The 486-nt window shown below is 74.1% G+C and overlaps 1 protein-coding gene across 10 annotated transcripts in view; it reads right to left on the reverse strand.

Annotated features, from left to right (window-relative positions):
• PTGES3 (prostaglandin E synthase 3) overlaps nt 1–486 on the reverse strand; it is a 17,983-nt gene extending 17,497 nt beyond the window's left edge. For 8 of the 10 annotated variants that reach the window (XM_021706200.1, XM_021706201.1, XM_021706199.1 and 5 more), the window contains exon 1: nt 107–486. In XM_021706200.1, coding sequence (XP_021561875.1) covers nt 107–108 — 2 coding nt within the window. In that variant the 5' untranslated portion in view covers nt 109–486. The remainder of the gene's footprint in view (nt 1–106) is intronic. The other 2 variants (XM_021706198.1, XM_021706195.1) reach the window with 2 other exon arrangements.

Below are 486 nucleotides of genomic sequence, written 5' to 3' on the forward strand. Positions count from 1 at the left end.
CGAGGGGGGCGAACGCGGAGGGAGGGCCCGGGCCGCTCCCTGGAACCCCCCGCGCGGCCTCGGCCTCGCTCCGACCGACCGGCCCTCGGCGGGATGTCGCACTCACATTGTGAACGGGACAGGGGAACGGGCGAGCGGGTGGGCGGGCCTCTCCGGCGGCGGCTGCTGGGGAGTCGACTCCTGTCCGGCGGCGACTCCGGCGTCTTCTCCCCGGTCGCGGCCTCTCCTTGCTCCGCGCAGGCGGCGGCGGCGGCCTCAGCGGCGGGATCGACCTGCCTCCCAGAATGCACCGCGCGGAGAGAGCGGCTCCTCCGGTCGGGGAGAAGAGGAAAGTGTAGGAAGAGGGGCGCGAGGACGAAGAAGGAGCGTGCGTGCGTGCGAGCGAGGGGTGGCGAGGCCGGGCGGCGGCTGGTGACGCAGCAAAATGCCCGGGCCCCGCCGCCGCGCGTGCGCAGTCTTTGTTTTCGGGCTCCTGCGCGGCTTTCT

Source organism: Carlito syrichta, unplaced genomic scaffold (genome assembly GCF_000164805.1).
Source record: "Carlito syrichta isolate Samal-C Ts95f unplaced genomic scaffold, Tarsius_syrichta-2.0.1 Scaffold315337, whole genome shotgun sequence".
NCBI lineage: Eukaryota > Metazoa > Chordata > Mammalia > Primates > Tarsiidae > Carlito > Carlito syrichta.